The following is a 24,510-nucleotide window of genomic DNA, read 5'->3' on the forward strand; positions in this document are numbered from 1 at the left end:
AAAATTCCCGGGGCCGTGGCTAACCCGAAGGGAAGAGCTACAAACTGGTAATGCCTGTCTAGAAAGGCAAACCTTAGGTACCAATAATGATCTTTGTGAATCGGTATGTTAAGATAAGCATCCTTTAAGTCCACTGTGGTCATATATTGACCCTCTTGGATCATGGGTAGGATGGTTCAAATGGTTTCCATCTTGAACGATGGTACCCTTAGGAATTTGTTTAAGATCTTTAAGTCCAAGATTGGTCTGAAGGTTCCCTCTTTTTTGGGAACCACAAATAGATTTGAGTAAAATCCTTGTCCCTGTTCCGATCGCGGAACTGAGTGGATCACTCCCATGATTAAGAGGTCTTGTACACATTGTAGAAATGCCTCTCTCTTTACTAGGTTTTTTGATAACCTCGACAGATGGAACCTCCCTTGTGGAGGAGAGGTTTTGAAATCCAGAAGGTATCCCTGAGATATAATCTTCAACGTCCAGGGATCCTGTACATTTCTTGCCCAAGCCTGGGCGAAGAGAGAAAGTCTGCCCGCCACTAAATCCGTCTCCGGATAGGGGGCCCTGTCTTCATGCTGTCTTAGGGGCGGGAGTAGGCTTTCTGGCCTGCTTGCCCTTGTTCCATGACTGGTTGCTTTTCCAACCCTGTCTGTAACGAGCAGTAGTTCCTTCCTGTTTTGGAGCGGAAGAAGTTGATGCTGCTCCTGCCTTGAAGTTACGAAAGGCACGAAAATTAGACTGTTTGGCCTTTGGTTTGGCCCTGTCCTGAGGAAGGGCGTGGCCCTTACCTCCCGTAATGTCAGCAATAATTTCCTTCAAGCCGGGCCCGAATAAGGTCTGCCCTTTGAAAGGAATGTTAAGTAGCTTAGTTTTGGAAGTTACATCCGCTGACCAGGATTTAAGCCAGAGCGCTCTGCGCGTCTGTATGGCGAATCCAGAATTTTTAGCCGTAAGTTTGGTTAAATGTACTACGGCATCTGAAACAAACGCATTAGCGCTGTGTGAATCGCCTCTTCCAGAGACTCAAACCAGAATGCCGCTGCAGCCGTGACAGGCGCAATGCATGCAAGAGGCTGCAATATAAAACCTTGTTGAACAAACATTTTCTTAAGGTAACCCTCTAATTTTTTATCCATTGGATCTGAGAAAGCACAGCTATCCTCCACCGGGATAGTGGTACGCTTGGCTAAAGTAGAAACTGCTCCCTCCACCTTAGGGACCGTCTGCCATAAGTCTCGTGTGGTGGCGTCTATAGGGAACATTTTTCTAAATATCGGAGGAGGGGAAAAAGGCACACCGGGTCTATCCCACTCCTTACTAATAATTTCTGTAAGCCTTTTTGGTATAGGAAAAACGTCAGTACACACCGGTACCGCATAGTATCTATCCAACCTACATAATTTCTCTGGGATTGCCACCGTGTCGCAATCATTCAGAGCCGCTAACACCTCCCCTTGTAACACGCGGAGGTTCTCAAGCTTAAATTTAAAATTTGAAATTTCTGAATCCGGTCTCCCCGGATCAGAACCGTCACCGACAGAATGAAGCTCACCGTCCTCATGTTCTGCAAATTGTGACGCAGTATCAGACATGGCTCTCGTGTCATCAGCGCGCTCTGTCCTTAACCCAGAGCTATCGCGCTTGCCTCTTAATTCGGGCATATTGTATAATACTTCTTTCATAACATTAGTCATATCATGTAAAGTGATTTGTAAGGGCCTTGATGTACTTGGCGCCTCAATCTTACGCATCTCCCGAGCGGGAGACGCAGGTACTGACACGTGAGGAGAGTTAGGCGGCATAACTTCCCCCTCGTTGTCTGGTGATAGTTTCTCTATCGGTACAGATTGACTTTTATTCAAAGCAATATCAATACAATTGGTACACATCGTTCTATTGGGCTCCACATTGGCTTTTGAACATGATGAACAAACAGTTTCCTCTGAATCAGACATGTTTAAACAGATTTAGCAATGAAACAAGCAAGCTTGGAAATCACTTTCAATAAGTTTACAAGCAATATAAAAACGCTGCAGCGCTTCAAAAATACAGATATAATTAAACAATTCTTAACAAGAAGCGTATTATTAGCAGAGGAATGCACCCATTAGCAAAAAGCATGATTAACCCCTCAATACCCAAAACGGATAAAACGGATATCAATTAAGATTTAACGCTTTTAATCACAGTCAAACACACTGTCACAGATCTGCTGTGACTGATTACCTCCCTCAAAAATGAATTTTGCAGACCCCTGAGCTCTCAAGAGACGTCCTGGATCAAGGAGGAAGAAGCAGGAAGACTGTGCTAGAATTTTAACTGCACAACAAGGCGCTAAAACAAGGTCCCTCCCACTCCTATTACAACAGTGGGAGCCCTGATGTAACGGTTTCCATGCAGAAAATATATGTTAGCCATGTGGAAAAAAATCATGCCCAAAGAGATTTATCACCAAAGTACCTCACAAAAACGAATAACATGCCAGTAAACGTTTTATTAAAAAACAACATTTTCCAATGTCATGCAAAGTTATCACTAAGCCTGCTACCAGTCGCTACCACTGCAGATAAGGCTTAAGTATTATTTCAGTTTTAACAGTATTTTCTCAGTCAAATTCTAGTCCCTAGAAAATAACTCGACTGCGCATACATTTATCAGCCTGATACCAGTCGCCACTACTGCATTTAAGGCTGTACTTACATCATACGGTAACAGCAGTATTTTCTTAGTCAATTCCATTCCCAGAAAATAATGTACTGCACATACCTCATTTGCGGAGGACCCCGCATGCTATTCCCAGTTTCTGAAGTTACCCCACTCCTCAGAATGTCGAGAACAGCCAGTAGGTCTTAGTTACGCCTGCTAAGATCATAGAAAAAAACGCAGGCAGTTTCTTCTTCCAAATACTGCCTGAGATAGAAAAACAGCACACTCCGGTGCCATTTAAAATAACAAACTTTTGATTGAAGAATAGTTAAGTAAAAACTCCAGCTCCTCTCGCGACCTCCTTCTTTGTTGAGGGTTGCAAGAGAATGACTGGATATGACATGTGAGGGGAGGAGCTATATAGCAGCTCTGCTTGGGTGATCCTCTTGCAACTTCCTGTTGGGAAGGAGAATATATCCCATAAGTAATGGATGACCCGTGGACTGAACACACTTAACAAGAGTCCATTTAATGACGAGAAAAACGGTATATAATATGTGTGGGTACAGTAAACGAGTAAGAGGAAATTTACAGCTAAACGCAAACACTGCAGAAATGTAAAAATAGCCATTGTCATTAAGGGTAAGAAAATTGAAAAATGGTCCGGTCATTAAGGGGTTAAAATGTTATGCTCTCTCTGAATCATTCAAGAAAAATTTTGGGTTTCATGTCTGTGACAGACACCGGCTAACCCGACTGGGTAGATCCGCAAGAAGGGTCCTTCCTATACCTGGAACATGCCGCTATGTAGCGGAACAAAGTAATTATAGCGGAGCCCACTTAATCAGACAGAACCAGTATTTGGGTGAAACAAAAGAACAACCTATTGTGGAAACACACTACTTTTATACACCAACTCATCTTGATAAGGAGTCTTACCAGACCCCCAGATCTCCCACCATTCCCGCCCCTCCAGACAGGCTGGCGCCCCTCATAGTGTCCATTGTCTTATAGAGTCCCAGTGGTACATAGGTGGTTATTCCTGGGTGATCCAGAGAGAGGGGCGGCACTTGCAGGGTGTCGTTGGAAAGCCCTCGGTCCCCAGATGCCACAGTACATTATGTACATTGTCTTTATTAGAACACTTTCAAATCTCAGAGCAAAATATATCCGAATAACCACAAGCGACTGTTAGAAATAAGTGTCACAGTCAATATCACCTTGCATTTTAGCATTTCGGAGTGAAAATTACTTAATTAACAGACATCAGATGATTATGAAATTAAAGGGATATGAAACCCATTTTTTTTTTCTTTCATGATTCAGATAGAATATGCAATTATAAGCAACTTTCTAATTTACACCTATTGTCATTTTTTCTTTGTTTGCTTGGCATCATTATTTGAAAAGCAGGAATGTAAGTTTAGGAGACGGCACATTTTTGGTTCTGAACACTGGATAGCGCTTGATGATTGGTGGCTACATAGTCATAAATATACACTTTGGAGTCCTTTCCACTAAAAAAAATATTTTACAATGCTTTTTACTGTGCATTTACTGTAAATATTTTACATTCCAATGTTCTTCACATAGAAAATGTTCTTAGTAATTTTATATATATATGTATTTATCTATACCTGTATACATTCATATAGATATACAGGTATAGAATATATATATATATATATATAAATATATATATATTATTTCAATTTTTATATATATATATATATATATATATATATATATATATATACATACATTTTTTAGTTAGAGCTGTCGCGATATCCAAAGTCCTGAAGTTAGCTCGCACACAAACACTTTACTTTTGACTTGTTATACACGTGTTAACCCACCCGCCTTAAAAGTTTACTTCCAGCAGTGTTTGTGCAGGAGCGAATGCACTAATAACGCACCACTAGTAATCTGGCCCTAAATGTGAAGTTAAATGTAGGAAGTCAGTTTGACTTGGTATTTTGTCGAGGGGCTAGTGAATTAGGTAAAATAGATTCCAGCTCTTCTGGACATGGGAGAAAAAGTCATATAATACAGAATATTTTTTTAAATGGATGTTACTGTGCTGAAAAAATACTTTTTATTCATATGGCATGTCACTATCAACCAACAGAGCAAGGTTTTTTTTCCTCATCAGCCAGTCAACTTCTTTGTCGTTTTGTACTAACAAGCACTTCCTGCTTCAAAAACAAATTAAATAGCTTAAAATAACATTTAATTTCTCATTTAAAGAAACATTAAAATCTTATGGTTTTGTGTACAAATTATACTTTGTCCCATACTCAAAAAACAAATTCTGTAACCTTGGTTTTCAAAATGCTACAAATTGCCTAAATCAGCTCCTTGATTTGCAGCATTTTCCGGTTACAGATTTTTGGCCTCTCTTGGGAACATGGGACAAAGCACAAATTATACAGAAAAGCAAGAGGTATTTATTGTCCTTTTAAGTGAGAGAAAAAAAATTCTTAAAGGGACAAGAAACCCCAAATTTTTCTTTCATATTTTGAATAGAACATACAATTTTTAACAACATTCAATTTTACTTTAACTATCAAATTTGCTTCATTTTCTTGTTATCCTTTGCTGAAGGAACAGCATTGCACTACTGGCAGCTAGCTGAACATATCTTGTTAACAAATTACAAGAGAAAAATGTGTGCAGGCACCTTCACCAGCTAGCTCCCATTAGTGAAGGATATGTGCATGTTAATTTTCAACAATGGATACCAAGAAAACAAAGCATATTTGAAAATAGAAGTGATGAAGTGTCTGAAAATTACATGCTCTATCTGAGTCTTGCAAGTTTAATTTGGACTTTCCCATCTCTTTAAAATGACACATTTTGTAATTAGTAAATAATGTAAACCTAAGCACATACAGAAAGTGTGTCCATATCTGGCCTTGAGGGTGTAAGTAGGAAACAATATACAATGTACAAAAGTGTGTTTATCAGATTAAGTTAAAGGGCCATAACAGTTGGAAAAATGACATGCTCTCATTTGTTAGAGCTGAGTCATGTGACTAGCACTGCTGATTGGATCACCAGCAGTTTCCGCTCAAGACCAGCTGTGTTCTACAGGTCCCGAGTGGTACTTCTACTGTGTGTTTAACCCTTTGCAGGGTTTAAACACAAAGTAGTGCTGAGTCAATAGTCTTAAAATTACATGCTCTAACAAATCAGAACAAGTACATTTTTTACTAATATGGTCCTTTAATTAAAGCCTTATGCAGAAAGATAATTACAGTGTGAAGTGTATTGATCTGTAAGTCACTAATTTTAGACATTTCATTCCTACAGTTAAAAAAATGTAGCAATAATTGCTAAATTGATTAAGACCCCTAATTTCTTACCCTTCCCATTCGAGGCTCTCCAATTAAAGTCCTGAAATCTATGTTATTCTGAGCGTAGCAGCGCAAGTGAGCACAGATATGATCCAACTGCTTTCTCCAAAAACCTGTAAAATGTCAATAACATCAGTTAACCTTCCATCTGCAGTTTATTGATCACAAATGCAATGTACATCAAATTAGTGACATACATCTCTAAAAGAATGGGATCATGAAAATATGATTTTCAATTTCCCCAGGTTAATTCCATTTAAGGATAATTAATATAAACATATTAAATTGAACATAAAGTTTACAAAGACTTAGCACAGTATAGTTAAAGGGACATGAAACCCATTTTTTTCTTTGCTAATTCAAAGAAAGCATTCCATTTTATTTCTATTTAATTTGTTTCGTTCTCTTGGTATCATTTGTTTAAAAGTATATCTAGATAGGCTCAGTAACTGCTGATTGGTGGCTGCACATGCATGCCTTTATGTTTTTGGCTCAACCATGTGCATTGCTGTTTCTTCAACAAAAGATACTAAGAGAAGGAAGCAAAATAGATAATAGAAGTAGAATGGAAAGTTGTTTAAAATCATATTCTCCATCGAAATCATGAAAGAAAACAATTGGGTTTCATGTCACTTTAAAGGGACAGTTTACTCAAAAATGTTCTCCCCTTTAATTTGTTAGTATTTCCATTACCCTTATATTGGCATTTGAAATAGTTTATTTAGCCTGTGCTATCCCCACCCATCCTGAAAGTTTTTGGCATCAAGGCAAAGCTGTGTTAACACAGCCAGTAGAAGAGATTACACTCTTAGTGGGTTATAGAAGAGATAAGGTAATAAAATGTTAATTTTCCATTGTTCTCTCCAAGTACTGGTGATTGGTTTATGGACAGATATAAGATAAAGAAGCGGGTATATGTATATAATGTGATAAAGTAGTGAGATCTGATTATACCTAAAAGCTCAACCCATTTTATTAGGTTGTGGCTTCAAATTACAAAATTAGCTAATTCATCTACACAAATAAACCTTAAAAAAGCTAAGTATATACATTTTATACTCTGCAGCTGGTAAAAAAAGTAATTGGAAACAAATGAAAGTAAAAACAATTTTATAGTATACTGTCCCTTTAACTATATACTATGTTATAATCATAAAAGTAATATCCAAGCATTTCTGCATTGAGATAAAAAGGTAAAAGTTCTTGTGGACATTGAAAACAAAAACAGTAGAGTCACAAACTGGTAATGCTGTTTCCCTACTGCAAATCAATGATGATAGACATGACTGCCTTCCGCTGTATGAAGCAGCCATAAAATCTATAGAAACCAAAAAACACATCCAGAGGAAACAACTTCATGTCGGTTAACAAAGATTCCAACTTGAATTTATTTGTCACTAGATATTTTCTTTAGAGCTCTTGGGTATAAAACAAATTTCAATGATTCATAATTTGTCTTTATTTGATAAAGCCATCAGTATTTGCGTTGTCTGGACAGGAACAGTTGAACCTTCTGTATAGTTTTTGAAGTGGGTGTTTATACTGAAAGATTAGGTTCCTCTTTCCTGGATCTACTGAAAGTGGTGTTTGTACAAGAAATATTGCAATAATAAAGCCCAGAACAAAATGATTTACCTTTCTACACTGGAAGAAAGCTTTATCCGAGTATCATTTATCAGAGCAAGTTCTTCCATCTGAAATGGTTATAGCATTGCCCCATTGAAGCAATTAGCAACTCCCCCTAAAAAGCAACTGCCTTCCATGCCTGTTAAAGGGACAGTCACGTTCAAAAAAACTTTCATGTTTCAAATAGGGCATGTAATTTTAAACAACTTTCCAATTTACTTTTATTACCAATTTTGCTTTGTTCTCTTGGTATTCTTAGTTGAAAGCTAAACCTAGGAAGGCTCATATGATAATTTCTAAACCCTTGAAGGCCACCTCTTGTCACATGCTTTTGTATTTGCTTTTCCCAACAGGGGAGAGCTAGTTCCTGTAAGCCAGTGTTTTTCAACCAGTGTGCCGTGGCACACTAGTGTGCCGTGAGAGATCCTCAGGTGTGCCACGGCAGACTGACAACAGTGTGACATATTTTTTAAACTTTGCTTGTTTTTTACTCCCAGTGCAGGGGTAGTTTGTAGGAGGCATGGCATAACAGCCCAATACATACAGTATGTGTGTGTTTGTGTGTATGTGTATAGATATATGCTGTATTAGGCTACAATGTGTGATTTTTTTAAAATTTTGGGATGGTGGTGTGCCACAGGATTTTTTTAATGTAAAAAAGTGTGCCACGGCAAAAAAAAGGTTAAAAATCACTGCTGTAAGCCACATAGATAACATTGTGAGCACGCCTGTGAATTGTGGCAGACACTGCACTAATTGGCTAAAATGAAAGTCAATAGATAATAAATAAAATGTCATGTGATCAGGGGGCTGTCAGAAGATGCTTAGATACAAGGTAATCACAGAGCTAAAAAGTGTATTAATATAACTGTGTTGGTTATGCAAAACTAGGGAATGGGTAATAAAAGGATTATCTATCTTTTAAAACAACAACAATTCTGGTGTTGACTGTCCCGTTAAGAAGAGAACTAGCCCCCACCAAACTAATCTGCTAAATGATGTGGGAATAACTCCAAGTGTCCTCTTGAAAGATAAGGAGAAGGAACTTAGTCCTGTCTATATTTTGATGGACAGAAATAAAAATGAAGGGGTTGGCAGGTAAAGACACCTTTTAGGTAGTAAACAAGGGAGTGGTTACCTCTGTCCATTCTCCTAATGTACGGGGTATCTCATTGGCCAGTTTTTGTGTAGATCTAAACGTTTTACAAGAATTTAAAACTGACATGGTTTTCACTATCACTAGTCAACATTAAACTTTCATGATTCAGATAGGGCATGTAATTTTAAACAACTTTCCAATTTACTTTTATCATCAAATGTGCTTTGTTCTCTTGGTATTCTTTGTTGAACGCTAAACCTAGGTAGGCTCATATGCTAATGTCTAAGCCCTTGAAGGCCGCCTTCTATTTCAGTGAATTTTGACAGTTTTTCACAGCTAGACAGCACTAATTTATCTGTGCTATATAGATAACATTGTGCTCACTCCCGTGGCGTTATTCATGAGTCAGCACTGATTGGCTAAAATGCAAATCTGTCAAAAGAACTGAGATATGGTAGCAGTCTGCAGAGGCTTAGATACAAGGTAATCCCAGAGGTAAAAAGCATACTTAGGTAGGCTTAGGAACAGCAATGCACTACTGGGAGCTAGCTGCTGAATGGTGGCTGCACATGTATGTCCCTTCTTATTGGCTCATCTAATGAGCTCCCATAGTTACCAGTAGTGCATTGCTGCCTAGTGCCTACTCCTAATCTAGGATACAAAAAGAATGAAGAAAATTTGATAATATTAGTAAATTGGAAAGTTGACTTAAATGTGCATGCTCTATCAGAATCATGAAAGAAAAAAAATATGGTTTTGTGTCCCTTTAACAGAAGGCTTCTGGTTATATTGCCAAGGGTGCCAATTCCTGATTACTGCACTGAGGAGAGAGAATCTCAGGAAAGAGTGCACATGTTGATGTAAGAGAGGGGCATTTAACCCACCACAGCAATTGGTACCTCATTACTGTAGATGGCTAATTTTATATTCTGTTTATTTATTCAAGCAGTTCAGAATGACATACTTGAATGAAAATATATTGTGTTTACATTTATTCTTTGCAGTGAAATTTGCTGTATTTGAAAACAATGTGTTTGTATGAGAACACCATTCATTCGGCTAGATTACGAGTTTTGCGTTATGGGTACAACACTGCTTTTTCACTACCGCTGCTATTACAAGTCTTGTAGGTACAGCTGTACCGCACCTTTCAAAAAGTCCTTTTTAAATGGGACTTCCACATCTCCGGTATTACGAGTTTGCCTGTCCGGCCAAAAAGTGAGCGGTACAGCCTATAACTACAAGATCTGTACCGTCACCTGAAAGTCAGTAGTTATGGGTTTTACGCTACAAAGCCGCACCATAAAACTCATAACTAAAGTGTTACAAAGTACAGTAACACCCATAAACTACCTATTAACCCCTAAACCGAGGCCCTCCCGCATCGCAAACACTAAAATAAAATAATTAACCCCTGCCGCTCCGGACATCGCCACTACTATAATAAACATATTAACCCCTAAACCGCCGCACTCCCGCATCGTAAACACTAGTTAAATATTATTAACCCCTAATCTGCTGCCCCCAATGTCGTCGCCACCTACATACACTTATTAACCCCTAATCTGCTGTCCCTAACATCGCCGCAACCTTCATTACTGTAGATGCCCGGCTTCGTTGAGGACTTCTTGCCGCTTGGATGAAGACTTCTCCCGGCTGGATGAGGATAGATGTCCGGTCTTTAAAAACTGTAAGTGGATTTTTCAGGGGTTAGTGTTAGTTTTTTTTAAGGGTTTATTGGGTGGGTTTTATTTTTAGATTAGGGACTTTGGGCACCGTAAAAAAGCTAAATGCCCTTTTAAGGGCAATGCCCATCCAAATGCCCTTTTCAGGGCAATGGGGAGCTTAGTTTTTTTAGGTAGGTTTTTATTTGGGGGGGTTGGTTGTGTGGGTGGTGGGTTTTACTGTTGGGGGGTTGTTTGTATTTTTTATTTACAGGTAAAAGAGCGGATTTCTTTGGGTCAATGCCGCGCAAAAGGCCCTTTTAAGGGCCATTGGCAGTTTAGTGTAAGCTAGGTTTTTTTTTATTTTGGGGGCTTTTTTATTTTGATAGGGCTATTAGATTAGGTGTAATTAGTTTAAATATTTGATAATTTCTTTTTTATTTTGTGTAATTTAGTGTTTATTATTTTTTGTAATTTAGATAAATGTATTTTTCTTAATTTAATTTATTTAATTTTAGTGTAATGTTAGGTATTAGTGTAAGACAGGTTAGGTTTTATTTTACAGGTAACTTTGTATTTATTTTAACTAGGTAGCTAGTAAATAGTTAATAACTAATTTACTAACTAGTCTACCTAGTTAAAATAAATACAAACTTACCTTTGAAATAAAAATAACTATTAGTTATATTGTAGCTAGCTTAGGGTTTATTTTACAGGTATTTAGTCTTAAATAGGTATTATTTAGGTAATAATAGTAATTTTTATTTAGATTTATTTTAATTATATTAAAGTTAGGGGTGTTAGGGTTAGACTTAGTGGTTAATATATTTATTTAGTGTTAGTGATGTGGGAGGAGAGAGGTTTAGGGGTTAATAACTTTAATATAGTGGGGGCGGCAGATTAGGGGTTAATAAGTGTAGGTAGGTGGCGGCGACATTGGGGGCGGCAGATTAGGGGTTAATAAGTGTAGGTGGGTGCAAACCTGTAATAGCAGCGCTATTAAAGGTGAGCGGTGGAAATAACTTGCAAGTTAGTAGCGAGCCAGCCATAACGTAAAACTCATAATCTGGTCGTCTGTTAATTACCAAGTAATTACCAAGTAGTGTAATTAGATACTTTGCGTTGTGGGTGGGTAGCGGATTAGGGGTTAATAACTTTATTAGGTACTTTGCGATGTGGGGGTTGGCGGATTAGGGGTTAATACATTTATTAGCTATTGCTGTGGGGGGATGGTGGTTGAGAGGTACATATTGCACATGCGTTTGTTAAGGCTTCTAGGGAGTTACGGTGCTCATATACTCATCGCAAGGCTTGCTATGCTTGCATAAGTCCTTGCGCTGAATATGTGATACCTACTTGCGACGCCGGTTCTATGTTAGTTTATGGGAGTAAAAACAGCGGGCGACGGGTAAAATATACGCGCCGCTCTTGTATGCGGCACGGTATATGTGATTGCTAGATTCCCAAAATAATTGGTGACACTGGCTTTTGCGGGGGAAGCCGCATGTGTGATCGGGCCCCTCATGTTTATAACCCTCTCTAAGCTGCTGCCACACTATACTATACTCATATTTTAGTTAATAAGATATATTTTACTATAGCTCACGGAACTGGTGTGTGTGTTGTACAAGAGTACCCGTGGTGTGTATGTGTTGTAAAAGAGTGTGTGGTGTGTGTATGTGTGGTGTGTTGCATAAGAGTGTGTGGTGTGTTGCATAAGAGTGTGTGGTGTGTGTGTGTGTGTGCTGTATGAGTGTGTGCGTGGTGTGTGTGTGTGCTGTATGAGTGTGTGCGTGTTGTACAAGAGTACCCGTGGTGTGTATGTGTTGTATGAGAGTATGTGGTGTGTGTATGTGTGTGGTGTGTGTATGTGTGTTGTATGAGAGTGTGTGGTGTGTGTGTTGTATGATAGCGTGTGGTGTGTGTGTGTGTGTGATGTATGAGCGTGTATGTGATGTGTGTGTTGTACAAGAGTACCCGTGGTGTGTATGTGTTGTATAAGAGTGAGTGGTGTGTGTATGTGTGTGTGGTGTGTGTGTGTGTGTTGTATGAGATTGTGTGGTGTGTTGTATAAGAGTGTGTGGTGTGTGTGTGTGTGTTGTATGATAGCGTGTGGTGTGTGTGTATGTGTGATGTATGAGTGTGTGTGTGTTGTACAAGATTACCCGTGGTGTGTATGTGTTGTATGAGAGTATGTGGTGTGTGTATGTGTGTGGTGTGTGTTGTATTAGAGTGTGCGGTGTGTGTGTATGTGTGATGTATGAGTGTGTACGTGATGTGTGTGTTGTACAAAAGTACCCGTGGTGTGTATTTGTTGTATGAGTATGTTATTACCTTTTACAACACTTTCAAGTTTGAATGCAATCAGGAATAAATTAAAAGAGAGAAGCGCTCAACCTGGGAACGAACAATAGCATAATAGCTTGTTCTATGGCTAGTTACCACCCAAGAAGCAGTCTCTTTTTGCTCAACATGTGCCATTCACAGAGATATAAGTATACACACATTTTAGTCACTTTGTCAAAAATTGCAGCTATTGTTTTATATATTACTTCAGAAATTTTCAGACCAAGCATAAAAAAGGGTTGGAAAAGTATGTGGTATCATTGCACTGGGTCTTGGGGAAAAAAGTTTGAAGAACCCTGCTCTATGTGACCTGTTACCTCTTTTACTGAGTCTCTCACCCGTCTTATAAGTCTTTAAAGTAGTGGCTCTCCCTATATATTAAACTCTAGATTATTTGCTATTGTAATTTTAAACAAAAAAACATAATTTATGTAAGAACTTACCTGATAAATTCATTTCTTTCATATTGGCAAGAGTCCATGAGCTAGTGATGTATGGGATATACAATCCTACCAGGAGGGGCAAAGTTTCCCAAACCTCAAAATGCCTATAAATACACCCCTCACCACACCCACAATTCAGTTTAACGAATAGCCAAGTAGTTGGGTGATAAAGAAAGGTGTAAAAAGCATCAACAAAGGAATCTGGAAATAATTGTACTTTATACAAAAAAAAAAAAAGGGTGGGCCTTATGGACTCTTGCCAATATGAAAGAAATGAATTTATCAGGTAAGTTGTTACATAAATTATGTTTTCTTTCATGTAATTGGCAAGAGTCCATGAGCTAGTGACGTATGGGATATCAAATACCCAAGATGTGGAACTCCACGCAAGAGTCACTAGAGAGGGAGGGATAAAAATAAACAACAGCCATATGCTGAAAAATTAATCCACAATCCAAAATATAAGTTATTCTCATGAAGAAAAGAAAAACTTAAAAACATCAGCAGAAGAATCAAACTGAAACAGCTGCCTGAAGAACTTTTCTACCAAAAACTGCTTCTGAAGAAGCAAATATGGTAGAATTTAGTAAATGTATGAAAAGAGGACCAAGTTGCCGCTTTGCAAATCTGATCAACTGAAGCTTCAATCTTAAAAGCCCACGAAGTGGAGACTAATCTAGTAGAATGAGCTGTAATTCTGACCCGACTCTAAATAAGCTTGAAGAATCAAAAGCTTTAACCAAGAAGCCAAGGAAATAGCAGAAGCCTTCTGACCTTTCCTAGAACCAGAGAATATAACAAATAGACTAGAAGTCTTTCTGAAATCTTTAGTAGCTTCAACATAATATTTCAAAGCTCTCACCACATAGAAAGAATGTAAGGATTTTTCCAAAGAATTCTTAGGATTAGGACACAAGGAAGGGACAACAATTTCTCTACTAATGTTGTTAGAATTCACAACCTTAGGTAAGAACTTAAATAAAGTCCACAAAACCGCCTTATCCTGATGAAAAATCAGAAAAGGAGATTCACAAGAAAGAGCAGAAAGCTCAGAAACTCTTCTAGCAGAAGAGATGGCCAAAAGGAACAACACTTTCCAAGAAAGTAGTTTAATGTCCAAAGAGTGCATAGGCTCAAATGGAGGAGCCTGTAACGCCCTCAAAACCAAATTAAGACTCCAAGGAGGAGAAATTGATTTAATGACAGGCTTAATACGAACTAAAGCCTGTACAAAACAGTGAATATCAGGAAGAGTAGTAATCTTTCTGTGAAATAAAACAGAAAGAGCAGATATTTGTCCCTTCAAAGTACTTGCAGACAAACCTTTATCCAAACCATCCTGAAGAAACTGTAAAATTCTAGGAATTCTAAAAGAATGCCAAGAGAATTTATGAGAAGAACACCATGAAATGTAAGTCTTCCAAACTCGATAATAAATCTTCCTAGAGACAGATTTACGAGCTTGTAACATAGTATTAATTACTGAGTCAGAGAAACCTCTGTGACTTAGCACTAAGCGTTCAATTTCCATACCTTCAAATTTAATGAGTTGAGATCCTGATGGAAAAACGGACCTTGAGACAGTAGGTCCGTCCTTAAGGGAAGTGGCCAAGGTTGGCAACTGGGCATCCGAACAAGATCCGCATACTAAAACCTGTGGGGCCATGCTGGAGTCACCAGCAACACAAATGATTGTTCCATGATGATTTTGGAGATCACTCTTGGAAGAAGAACTAGAGGCGGGAAGATATAAGCAGGTTGATTACACCAAGGAAGTGTCAGCGCATCCACTGCTTCCGCCTGAGAATCCCTGGACCTGGACAGGTATCTGGGAAGTTTCTTGTTTAGATGAGAAGCCATCAGATCTATTTCTGGAAGACCCCACATCTGAATAATCGGAGAAAACACATCCAGATGGATAGACCACTCCCCTGGATGTAAAGTCTGATGGCTGAGATAATCCGCCTCCCAATTGTCTACACCTGGGATATGAACCGCAGAAATTAGACAAGAGCTGGATTCCGCCCAAACAAGTATCCGAGATACTTCTTTTATAGCTTGGGGACTGTGAGTCCCACACTGATGATTGACATATGCCACCGTTGTAATATTGTCTGTCTGAAAACAAATGAACGGTTCTCTCTTTAACAGAGGCCAAAACTAAAGAGCCCTGAGAATGGCACGGAGTTCTAAAATATTGATTGGTAATCTCGCCTCTTGAGATTTCCAAACCCCTTGTGCTGTCAGAGATCCCCAGACAGCTCCCCAACCTGAAAGACTCGCATCTGTTGTGATCACAGTCCAGGTTGGCCGGACAAAAGAGGCCCCTTGAACTAAACGCTGGTGATTTAACTACCATGTCAGAGAGTGTCGAACATTGGGATTTAAGGATATTAATTGTGATATCTTTGTATAATCCCAGCACCATTGATACAGCATACAAAGCTGGAGAGATCTCATGTGAAAACGAGCAAAAGGAATCGCGTCCGATGCTGCAGTCATGAGGCCTAAAACTTCCATGCACATAGCCACTGAAGGGAATGACTGAGACTGAAGGTGCCGACATGCTGCAACTAATTTCAAACGTCTCTTGTCTGTTAGAGACAGAGTCATGGACACTGAATCTATCTGGAAACCTAAAAAGGTGACCCTTGTCTGAGGAATCAAGAAACTTTTTGGTAAATTGATCCTCCAACCATGTTTTCGAAGAAACAACACTAGTTGATTCGTGTGAGATTCTGCAGAACGTAAAGACTGAGCTAGTACCAAGATATCGTCCAAATAAGGAAACGCCGCAATACCCTGTTCTCTGATTACAGAGAGAAGGGCACCCAGAACCTTTGAAAAGATTCTTGGAGCTGTTGCTAGGCCAAATGGAAGAGCAACAAATTGGTAATGCTCGTCTAGAAAAGAGAATCTCAGGAACTGATAATGTTCTGGATGAATCGGAATATGAAGGTAAGCATCCTGCAAGTCTATTGTAGACATATAATGTCCTTGCTGAACAAAAGGCAGAATAGTCCTTATAGTCACCATCTTGAAAGTTGGTACTCTTACATAACGATTCAAAATTTTCAGATCCAGAACTGGTCTGAATGAATTTTCTTTCTTTGGGACAATGAATAGATTTGAATAAAACCCCAGACCTTGTTCCTGAAAAGGAACCGGCATGATTACCCCTGAAACCTCCAGGTCTGAAACATACTTCAGGAAAGCCTGAGCTTTTGCTGGATTTACTGGGATGCGTGAGAGAAAAAATCTGAATCCTATTCGGTACCCCTGATAGACCATGCTCTGAATCCATTGATTTTGGACAGAATTTGCCCAAACATCCTTGAAAAACCTTAATCTGCCCCCTACCAGCTGAGCTGGAATGAGGGCCGCACCTTCATGCGGACTTAGGGGCTGACTTTGGTTTCTTAAAAGGCTTGGATTTATTCCAATTTGAGGAAGGCTTCCAATTGGAAACAGTTTCCTTGGGGGGAGGATTAGGTTTTTGCTCCTTATTTTGACGAAAGGAACGAAAACGATTAGAAGCCTTAGATTTGCCCTTAGGTTTTTTATTCTGAGGCAAAAAAACTCCCTTCCCCCCAGTAACAGTTGAAATAATAGAATCCAACTGAGAACCAAATAAATTATTACCTTGGAAAGAAAGAGATAGTAATCTAGACTTAGATGTCATATCAGCATTCCAAGATTTAAGCCACAAAGCTCTTCTAGCTAAAATAGCTAAAGACATGGATCTAACATCAATTTTGATAATATCAAAAATTGCATCACAAATAAAATGATTAGCATGTTGTAGTAAACGAACAATGCTATATAAGTCAGAATCCAATTCTTGCTGCGCTAAATTCTCCAACCAAAAAGTTGGAGCAGCTGCAACATCAGCCAAAGAAATTGCAGGCCTAAGAAGATGACCTGAATATAAATAGGCTTTCCTTAGATAAGATTCAAGCTTCCTATCTAAAGGATCTTTAAAGGAAGTACTATCTTCCATAGGAATAGTGGTTCGTTTATCAAGAGTAGAAATAGCCTCATCAACTTTGGGGATCTTTTCCCAAAACTCTATTGAAATTGCTGGTAAAGGATACCATTTTTTTAAACCTTGCAGAAGGATTAAAAGGAGTACCCGGCTTATTCCATTCCTTAGAAATCATATCAGAAATAGCATCAGGAATAGGAAAAACCTCTGGAGTAACCACAGGAGGTTTAAAAACAGAATTTAAACGTTTACTGGTTTTAATATCAAGAGGACTAGCTTCCTCAATATCCAAAGTAATTAACACTTCTTTTAACAAAGAACGCATATACTCCATTTTAAATAAATAAGTAGATTTGTCAGCGTCAATATCTGAGGAAGGATCTTCTGAATCAGATAGGTCCTCATCAGAGGTGGATAATTCATTATGTTGTCGGTCATTTGAAATTTCATCAACTTTATGAGAAGTTTTAAAAGACCTCTTACGCTTATTAGAAGGTGGAAATGCAGACAAAGCCTTCTGAATAGAATCAGTAACAAATTCTTTAAAATTCATAGGTATATCAGGTACATTAGAAGTTGAAGGAACTGCAACCAGCAATGTACTATTACTGATGGACACACTATCTGCATGTAAAAGTTTATCATGGCAACTAATACAAATGACATTAGTAGAAATAATCTCCACAATTTTACAACAAATGCACTTAGCTTTGGTAGAACCGATGTCAGGCAGCAAAGTTCCAACAGATACTTCTGAGGCAGGATCAGATTGAGACATCTTGCAGAATGTAAAAGAAAAAACAACATATAAAGCAAAATTATCAATTTCCTTATATGACAGTTTCAGGAATGGGAAAAAATGCAAATAGCATAGCCCTCTGACATAGAAAAAGAAAAGAGGCAAAGCAATTGGGCAAATAAATAATGAAAAAAGTTTGGCGCCAAGTATGACGCACAACGTAACAAACATTTTTTGGCGCCAACCATGTCCGAAAATGACACACTCGCGTCACTAACGACGCAACCCTGTGTGAAACCTCTGCATCAATTACGAAGCCGGAAATGACAAACTTGCGTCAACAGACGTGCCTTTCGCGCCAAAAAATTCTCGCGCCAAGAATGACGCAATAAAGTGTAGCATTTGGCGCACCCGCGAGCCTAAGTCAGCCCGCAATTTGAAACAAAGTAGTCAATTGAAAAAAAGACTAAACCCCAGGTAAGAAAAATATTTCTCAATATTAACTTTCCCCAAATATGAAACTGACAATCTGGCAAATATAAGTACAATACATATATTTAGAACTTTATATAAATGCATAAAGTACCAGACCATAGCTGGGGTGTCTTAAGTAATAAAAAACATACTTACCAAAAAGACACCCATCCACATATAGCAGATAGCCAAACCAGTATTGAAACAGTTATCAGTAGAGGTAATGGTATATGAGAGTATATCGTTGATCTGAAAAGAGAGGTAGGAGATGAATCTCTAAGATCCAATAACAGAGAACCTATGAAAAAGACCCCCGTTAGGAAAATCATTGCATTCAATAGGTGATACTCTCCACGTCCCTCTGACATTTGCTGTACTCTGAGAGGAATCGGGCTTCAAAATGCTGAGAAGCGCATGTCAACGTAGAAACCTTAGCACAAACTTACTTCACCACCTCCATCAGAGGCAAAGTTTGTAAAACTGAATTGTGGGTGTGTTGAGGGGTGTATTTATAGGCATTTTGAGGTTTGGGAAACTTTGCCCCTCCTGGTAGGATTGTATATCCCATATGTCACTAGCTCATGGACTCTTGCCAATTACATGAAAGAAAAGAGGTTTATCAAACGAGATCCAGAATTGGTCCCCATTGTTTCAGGACTTCTTCTGTACTTATAATTTTTCTCTAAATATAAGAGGTCCAAGAGTGGCCTCCTGAGTTCTCTAGAACATTTTCAGTTAGGCATACTAATACTATCCAACTATTGCTTGTTGAAATTACTTTTTGTTGTTGTTATTATTATGTGAATTAATGTGGATATTATTAAGTATGTTCTATTATTGTAATGAACTTATTCCTCATAGTTCCATTTTGTTTGTTGTTTTTGTATGCCTTGATCCAAACCTCATAAAAAAATAAAATATAAAAAAACAACATTTGAGTGGCATTGTTAATGTAAGTGAATATACATACATCAGACCAAAGAGCATTTTATATATGTGCTAGCTTTAGAGGATAGAGCATAAAGTGATAACATTATGTACAATGGTGTCACCCCAAAGCTGAACCAACTACTCACCTCTGCCTGGACTAATGGCTGTAACAACAGGTTTACGATCACTCATCTTCTCCTTTTTCTCCCTCTCTGATAACAGTTCAATTTCTTTTTTCTCTATTAATTTGCCAGATGGGTAAAATAACCCAACCGTCTGGGTCCCTTTATCATTTTTATCAATGTTTAGCCTGGGCTCTGGCAATGAAACCGTCAAAGGTTGCCAAGAAGTGCGACTCTCTGAAACCTGAAAAGGCGCAAAGGTTCCAGAAATCCAAACTTATTTAAATAAATGTTAGAATTGTAAAGAAAGGTGCAGTGTACAAATGATTCACTCTATGATCTTTTTATTAGTTCAGTTTACTTTCTATAGATTTGGCATATGAGAAATTCCTCTGCTTTAGCTCTTAGCTCCTTTGAGGCAAAATGCTCAAATCTAGTTAAAAACAAGGCAATCATATCTTGCACATAGTAGTTCCTCGTGGTAACTGAAACATTTAGAGTGAGGCTTTCTGATCTCCTGTAATTAATTTTATTATAAAATGATGCTATGTTTGTTCAGTTTGTCAGGATCAAGATATTATGCTAAGATTAAAAGTGTGGTGCCCCAAGGATTACAATAATTCACAAATGTTCATAGATAGCTTCTTTGCTATAGGTTATACATAACTTTAAAGGGATACTAAACCCACATTTTGTCTTTCATGATTCAGATAGAGCATGCAATTTTAAGCAACTTTCTAATTCACTCCTATTATCAATTTTTCCTTGTTCACATGCTATCTTGATTTTAAAAAGCTAGACTGTAAGCTTAAGAACCGCCCCATTTTTGGTTCTTGCTGATTGGTGGCTAAATGTAGCAAACCAATCAGCAAGCGCTACCCAGGCGCTGAAGCAAAAATGGGCCGGCTCCTAACCTTACATTACAGCTATTTCAAACAAAGACAACAAGAGAACAAAGAAAATTTGATAATAGGAGGAAATCAGAAAGTTGCTTACAATTGCATGCTCTATCTGAATCATGAAAGAAAATATTTGGGTTTAGTATCCCTTTAATGCAGTATTCTGCCTCTTATTGAGGCATTTTTGTTGCCAAAAAAAGATAGTGTTAAAATGTAATGATTAATGTAGACTAACCTCACACCACATTAATATAATAAAATGGTAAACTGACTCTAGCCCTTACCATTAGAATTTTTCTAAACCCTTTAGCTTCTGTAATGCAGTCACTTCCCTTGTGTTAACAGAGTGAACCATAGCATGGTAAGAGCTATAAATACACATACATTACACACATTTACATCATGTTTGCCTCTTACACCATGATATCAAAATGAAATATAGAATCATCCTTACTTCATTAAAAGTTAGATAATTTCCAGATGTTAGCGTTCTGTTGTCCTGAGAGGAATATCTTCCTGGAGGTTCAAGGTAAACACCACAAGAGGCACAGAAGTTAGCGTAGGGGTGGTTGCTTGCACTACACTTAGAGCATGTGAGGTAACTCATAGAAGGACTAGGCTAGAAATACAAGATATTATTATTATTATTATACAATGTACAAAATACTCACAAGTAGTAATCATATTCAAAGTTTAAAGGACCAGTAAATACAGTAGATTTGCATAATCAACAAATGCAAGATAACAAGACAATGCAATAGTACTTAGTCTGAACTTCAAATAAGTAGGATATTTTTTTTTGACAAATTTCAGTTATGTTTATTTCCACTCTTCCTGTATCATGTGACAGCCATCAGCCAATCACAAATCCATACACGTATATTCTGTGAATTCTTGCACATGCTCAGTAGGAGCTGGTGACTCCAAAAGTGTAAATATAAAAAGGCTGTGCACATTTTGTTAATGGAAGTAAATTAGAAAGTTGTTTAAAATTGTATGCTCTATCATGAAAGTTTAATTTTGACTTGTGTCCCTTTAACTTTCATAGAGTACTTTCAGTTTCTTAAAGGGACACTGAACCCAAACTTTTTTTCATGATTCAGATAGAGCATAAAATGTTAAGCAACTTTCTAATTTACTCCTATTATCAAATTTTCTTCGTTCTCTTGGTATCTTTATTTGAAATGCAAAAATGTAAGTTTAGATGCCGGCCCATTTTTGGTGAACAACCTGGGTTGTCCTTGCTGATTGGTGGATAAATTCATCCACCAATAAAAAAGTGCTGTCCAGAGGTCTGAACCAAAAAAAAAAAGCTTAGATGCCTTCTTTTTCAAATAAAGATAGCAAGAGAACGAAGAACAAATGATAATGGGAGTAAATTAGAAAGTTGCTTAAAATTGCATGCTCTATCTGAATCATGAAAGAAAAAAATTGGGTTCAGTGTCCCTTTAAGTATTCAATACATTACAAAACAATACATTTTAATAATTAGACTATTCCTAAAATATAAATAGACAAAAACACTGTGGTAAACAGTATATAAAAAGAAAAAAAAAAGAAAATGTATGCTTACCTGATACATTTCTTTCTTTCCGGGCATGGAGAGTCCACAACGTCATTCCAATTACTAGTACTAGAACAGTTACTAGTGGGATATTCAACTCCTGGCCAGCAGGAGGCAAAGAGCACCCCAGCAAAGCTGTTAAGTGTAACTTCCCTTACCCATAATCCCCAGTCATTTAGCTGAAAAAAAAATGGAAAAAGAAGAAACACAAGGGTATAGAGGTGCCTGAGGGTTACTAAAAAAAAACCTGCTGAATCATAATTAAAAAAGAGGGCGGGGACGTGAACTCTCCATGCCCGGAAAGAAAGAAATTTATCAGGTAAGCATAAATTTTGTTTTCTTTCCTAAGGCATGGAGAGTCCACAACATCATTCCAATTACTAGTGGGAACCAATGCCCAAGCTAGAGGACACAGAATGAAAAGGGAGGGAGAACAAGGCAGGAGGACCTAAATCGAAGGCACTACTGCTTGAAGAACCTTTCTCCCAAAAGAGGCCTCAGCTGTGGCAAAAGTATCAAATTTGTAGAATTTGGAAAAGTATGCAAAGAGGACCATGTTGCCGCATTGCAAATCTGTTCCACAGAAGCTTCATTTTTGAAAGCCCAAGAAGAGGAGACAGCCCTAGTGGAATGAGCTGTAATTCTCTCAGGAAGCTGCTGTCCAGCTGTCTCATAAGCAAAACGAGGAAAGGGGTAGTAGAAGTGGCCTTCTGACCCTTACGCTTTCCAGAGAAAACAACAAACAGGGCAGAAGATTGATGAAAATCTTTAGTAGCTTGAAGGTAGAATTTTAGAGTACGCACAACATCCAGGTTATGCAAAAGACGTTCCTTATGGGAAGAAGGATTAGGACAAAAAGAAGGAACAACAATTTCCTGATTAATGTTTCAGTCCGACACCACCTTCAGGAGAAAACCCAATTTAGTACGAAGGACCGCTTTATCTGTATGAAAAATAAGGTACGGGGAAATCACACTGCAGAGCTGAAAGCTCAGAAACTCTGCGAGCGGAAGAAATAGCAAGGAGAAACAAAACTTTCCAGGATAACAATTTTATATCAACAACATGCATTGGCTCAAACGGAGTCTGCTGCAAAACTTTGAGAACTAGGTTAAGGCTCCAAGGAGGAGCAACAGGTTTAAACACAGGACTGATTCTGACCAGGGCCTGAACAAAAGCTTGAACATCTGGCAAATCTTCCAGACGTTTGTGCAAAAGAATAGACAATGCAGAAATCTGACCCTTCAGAGTACTGACTGATAAACCTTTCTCCAGGCCATCCTGAAGAAAATATAAAATTCGGGGAATCCTCACCCGGCTTCAAGAGAAACCCTTAGATTCGCACCAATGAAGGTATTTATGCCATACCTTAAGGTAAATTTTGCAATAAACAGGTTTGCGAGCCTGAAGCATAGTATCAATGACCGCTTCATAAAAACCACGCCTAGACAGAACTAGGTGTTAAATCTCCAAGCAGTCAGCTTCAGAGAATCCAGGTTTGGATGGAGGAATGGACACTGAATTAGAAGGTCCTTCCTCAAAGGTAACCTCCAAGGTTGAAGAGATGACATCTTCACTAGATCCAGGAACCAGATCCTGCGAGGCCATGCAGGAGCTATTAGAATTACCAATGCTCTCTCCTGATAGATACGAGCAATGACTCGTGGAAGAAGAGCAAACGGAAGAAACAGGTATGCCAGAGAGAAGATCAACGGAACCGCTAGAGCATCTATCAGAGTGGCCTGAGGATCTCGTGACCTTGAACAGTACTTTGGAAGCTTGGCGTTTTGACGAGACGCCATCAGACCCAATTCTGGAACTCCCCACCTGAGGGTTATCTGAGAGAACACTTCCGGATGGAGAGCCCACTCCCCGGAATGAAAAGTCTGTCTGCTCAGAAAATCTGCCTCCCAGTTGTCCACTCCTGAAATGTGGATGGCAGATAGAAGACAATCGTGAGCTTCTGCCACTGCAGAATGCGAGTCACTTCCTTCATAGCCAAAAAACTCAGAGTTCCTCCCTGGTGGTTGATGTTAGCCCCTGAGGTGATGTTGTCAGACTGAAATCTGATAAACCGGACTAAATTGAGGCCAAGCTACCAAGGCATTGAAGAATGCTCTCAACTCCAAGATGTTTATGGGGAGAGAAGACTCCTCCCGAGTCCATAGGCCCTGAGCTTTTAGAGAGCACCAAACATCCATCAGGAAAATCGTCATGGACAGGGAATCTATGATTGTTCCTAGAAAACACACTCTTGTATCTGGAACTAGAGAACTCTTTTCCAGATTCACTTTCCACCTGTGGGAACTTAGAAAAGACAACAACATCTCTGAATGAGATTTTGCAAGTTAAAAAGATGACGCCTGATCAAGATGTCATCTAGATAAGGTGCCACAGCAATACCCTGGGATCTGATCACCGCCAATAGAGCCCCCAGAACCTTTGAATATTCTGGGAGTCGTGGCAAGACCAAAAGGAAGTGCAACAAACTGGAAATGCTTGTCAAGAAAAGCAAACCTTAGAAACTGGTGATGATCCCTGTGAATGGGAACGTGTAAATACGCGTCCTTCAGGTCTATAGTCATCATAAACCAACCTTCCTGAACCAATGGAAGAATGG

The 24,510-nt window shown here is 38.6% G+C and overlaps 1 protein-coding gene across 1 annotated transcript in view; it reads right to left on the reverse strand.

The window, feature by feature from the left end:
* Window positions 1-24,510, reverse strand: part of DZANK1 (double zinc ribbon and ankyrin repeat domains 1) — a 230,236-nt gene that overhangs the window by 129,613 nt on the left and 76,113 nt on the right. Inside the window, exons 7-9 of the mRNA XM_053711996.1 lie at window positions 20,781-20,945; window positions 19,452-19,671; window positions 6,009-6,112 (exon numbers count right to left, since the gene is read on the reverse strand). Coding sequence (XP_053567971.1) covers window positions 6,009-6,112; window positions 19,452-19,671; window positions 20,781-20,945 — 489 coding nt within the window. The remainder of the gene's footprint in view (window positions 1-6,008; window positions 6,113-19,451; window positions 19,672-20,780; window positions 20,946-24,510) is intronic.

This window comes from Bombina bombina, chromosome 4 (genome assembly GCF_027579735.1).
Source record: "Bombina bombina isolate aBomBom1 chromosome 4, aBomBom1.pri, whole genome shotgun sequence".
Classification (NCBI taxonomy): domain Eukaryota; kingdom Metazoa; phylum Chordata; class Amphibia; order Anura; family Bombinatoridae; genus Bombina; species Bombina bombina.